Raw genomic sequence first — 3,547 nt, forward strand, 5'->3', positions numbered from 1 at the left:
ATGCCTGTAGTCCCAGCTACTCGGGAGGCTGAGGCAGAAGGATTGCTTGAGCCCAGGAGTTTGAGGTTGCTGTGAGCTAGGCTGACACCACTGCATTCACTCTAGCCAGGGCAACAAAGCGAGACTCTGTCTCAAAAAAAAAAAATGCTTTGCAGCACTGAACTTAGTAAAATATTGACAGTATTATTGGTGATTATATGTCACTTTGTATTCAATAAGAGTGATGAACCTCACTTCGTAAGTCTGTATGAGAGAGTAGAAATGAGGCACTCTAGACTTGTTCCAGTTAGAAGTCTTATCCCGGCTTGTGGAAGTGGGTCAGCTTCCCATCAAACACAAGGGCCATCACCTACTTTTCTAGGGATTCAATCATGGCATGTGCTACTTAGCTATGTGCTGAAGTGTTCTATTTCCCACCTCACGCATTCAAAACTTTGGGCTGTAAAAGGGTAATGGTGATGCTGACCAACACACTGCGCTCTTAGGAAGTGCCTGGCTCCTAACATTTAATATCTCCTATTGTATGATATTATTACCACATTTTACAGTGGACACTGACAGACGAGAATAAATAAGGTGCCAAAGGACCCAAAGCCCAACAAGAACCCCGTCTGGCTCTAGACTCTTGTCCTTAACGTTCTTCTTGGACCGTTTCTGGCTCTCAGCTTTTGAAAGGTCTAGGGCTACGTTGAGAAATACTTATTTGTGAGCAGGAGGGGAGAAGCTACTAAGCATAGTAAGTTTTCCTATATAAATGAATATTGATGAAAATATAAAAATATCAAATTGGTAAATGCAGAAAACTATAAGAGAACTGAATACATGAATGCTAAAATCTTTTAAGTATTTTAAATGAGGATTTTTAACTTACAGGGTGAAGATGAAGCCATGTTTGTAGAATACAGAAAACAGCTGAAGTTGTTGTTGGATAGGCTTGCTCAAGTTTCACCAGAGCTACTGCTAGCTTCTGTTCGCAGAGTTTTTAGTTCTACATTGCAGTAAGTTTGCTATTGTTTTTGTAATAAGCCCACTTCTTTGCTCTCTGATGGTGATCTAAAATAAGTGATTAATATGACTTATGGATCCATGTTACTTAGTAAGATCTTAGGTATATCTCTGCAAACTGCTCTTTTTCTTGTCTCCTTGATTTATCTTGAACCTTTACTTTTGTGATTATAAATTATGTTGCCTGGGAAAATTAACAATTTCTGTGACTTTTTAATAATTAAAGGGGCTTCTGTTGGTGTTTTATCCTGTGCTTTACTAGTTGTATGTTCAGATCTCAATGACATGTTATGCTTGGTAGGAATTGGCAGACTACACGGTTTATGGAAGTTGAAGTAGCAATAAGATTGCTGTATATGTTGGCAGAAGCTCTTCCAGTATCTCATGGTGCTCACTTCTCAGGTGATGTTTCAAAAGCTAGTGCTTTGCAGGATATGATGAGAACTGTAAGTATACTGAAGATAATTTTTTTTAAACATAAAATTCTGTTTTCACTATAAGCTAGTGGGAATTCCTTAATTGTTAGAGCTTAGTATATGTTAATAGTGGGGCATTTTGATGTTGCAATCAATAAGAATGGGTTTCTTAACTTTTTCCTGCTACAGTTGGTAACATCAGGAGTCAGTTCCTATCAGCATACATCTGTGACATTAGAGTTCTTTGAAACAGTTGTTAGATATGAAAAGTTTTTCACAGTCGAACCTCAACACATTCCATGTGTACTAGTAAGTATACATTGTAATCTGGATTTTTATTTTCCATATATCTCAGTTAATCAACAGATAGTATTCTTTCTGTCCTCTATAATTTTTCTCAGAGTTAAAAGCTCTCAAAAATTCTGGAGAGACACTGAAACTAACCCCTCCTCCATTTCTTTTAAATGAATAATTTGTCTAATTAGTCATCTAAAATAAAGTCCTCAAGAGCTTATTTGTGTATAGTATAGAATTACTTTTTGTATATTCATGGTCACTTTCTTTTAGGAGCTAATAAATAAAATTTGATGTAAGCAAAAATGTGGCATGACAATAGCAATGAAAGCCCTGAATAAGTGCAGAAATATTAAAAGTGTCTCTGTTTTTTTTTAGATGGCTTTCTTAGATCACAGAGGTCTACGGCATTCTAGTGCAAAAGTCCGGAGCAGGACTGCTTACCTGTTTTCTAGATTTGTCAAATCTCTCAAGTAAGTATAAAATTTCAGCTATCAGGTTTAGCTCTTTATTTTTTACATTATTAAATAGACATATAAGTTATTTTCCAAGAGCCTGCAGTAGATTTGGTTCTTTCTGTTGCAAGGCGTGTTTTATCATATGTTCCTTTTATGTTACAACTTCTTTTTCTGCTCGTTAGCCAGGTACTTTGTTCGATAATAAAAAATGGTTCGTTTGCATGCTTTTAATGGGTAACACCTGTTACCACTGATGACATTCATTGCTGTAGTTCACTATATGACTTCTTTGTAAATCCTGGAGAATATAGTCCTGGAAAATACTTTTTTTTGTTTGTTTTGAGCCAGGGTCTCTCTTGTTGCTGTAGCTCACTGCAACCTCAAACGATCCTCCTGCATTGGCCTCCCAAAGTGCTAGGATAACAGGAGAGAGCCACTGTGCCCAGCCTAAAAAGACATTTTTTAAGCTAGTCTGTTTTGTATTATTCTTTAGTAGTACCTTTTTTTGGTGTGAAAACTACTGATTATTAGGCTTCTAAGATTGTACATCATCTTGACAATCTATCACCATACAGCAAATAGAGGTGATTTTAAAAAGTTAATCATAGCTACACTTAATCAGATGTGACTAGCCTACAACTAAACTTTTGTCTTAAAAGGGGTATTTGGTATTTTAGCAATTTTGAGCACTATTATTTACTTAATTATGATTTTCCTTGTTGCTTTTTTCAGTAAACAAATGAATCCTTTCATTGAAGATATTTTGAATAGAATACAAGATTTATTAGAGCTCTCTCCACCTGTAAGTATATGTCCTTTTAAGGTATTTTCTCCAAATGTCGTTGAGTCCACATGTGCCATTAGCCTTGCCTTTGTGGGCAATTTTTAAAAACTGGTGGTAGAGGGAGGTGTGTGTGCAAGAGTTCTCTTTACCAGAATTCTGTTGATATAGTAAACAAAACATAGTAATAAAAAGGAATTAAGAGCTGACTAATACATTTGGCAGCATGGAGTATGATCAGCTCTTTCTGTATTATTAAATGTTGGGGAAGTATTTTATGGAGAAGAAAAAATTCAACTTATAAATTATTCTCTATTTAGTACTACAGTTGTATTAGCTGTTCTTAGCAACTCCTGCTGTTAGACTGAAGTTTTTCTGTTAAATTCAGGCTTAGGGTAAAAAAATTTAAATGCTGGTTGATCTGAATATTTTGATGTCAGGTTTGGGCCATAATCCTGGAAGAGCAAAATCTCTAATGTCTGAAAATTCCAAAAATCATAGCCCTAAAAGATGAAAATCCTGAAAATATAATTCTGGAAAAAAATTTTAAAAATTCTTTAAAAGACATTAACATTTTTTAAAGGGGATTTGAG

General features: G+C 35.4%; 1 protein-coding gene across 2 annotated transcripts in view; it reads left to right on the forward strand.

Annotated features, from left to right (window-relative positions):
• The window catches only part of XPOT (exportin, tRNA), a 43,303-nt gene that overhangs the window by 18,735 nt on the left and 21,021 nt on the right, over positions 1-3,547 (forward strand). For both annotated transcript variants that reach the window (XM_012661569.1, XM_012661570.1), the window contains exons 12-16: positions 874-998; positions 1,307-1,451; positions 1,611-1,730; positions 2,094-2,188; positions 2,906-2,975. In XM_012661569.1, the coding sequence (XP_012517023.1) occupies positions 874-998; positions 1,307-1,451; positions 1,611-1,730; positions 2,094-2,188; positions 2,906-2,975 (555 nt within the window). The remainder of the gene's footprint in view (positions 1-873; positions 999-1,306; positions 1,452-1,610; positions 1,731-2,093; positions 2,189-2,905; positions 2,976-3,547) is intronic.

This window comes from Propithecus coquereli, unplaced genomic scaffold, assembly GCF_000956105.1.
Source record: "Propithecus coquereli isolate 6110/MARCELLA unplaced genomic scaffold, Pcoq_1.0 Scaffold72, whole genome shotgun sequence".
Lineage (NCBI taxonomy): Eukaryota > Metazoa > Chordata > Mammalia > Primates > Indriidae > Propithecus > Propithecus coquereli.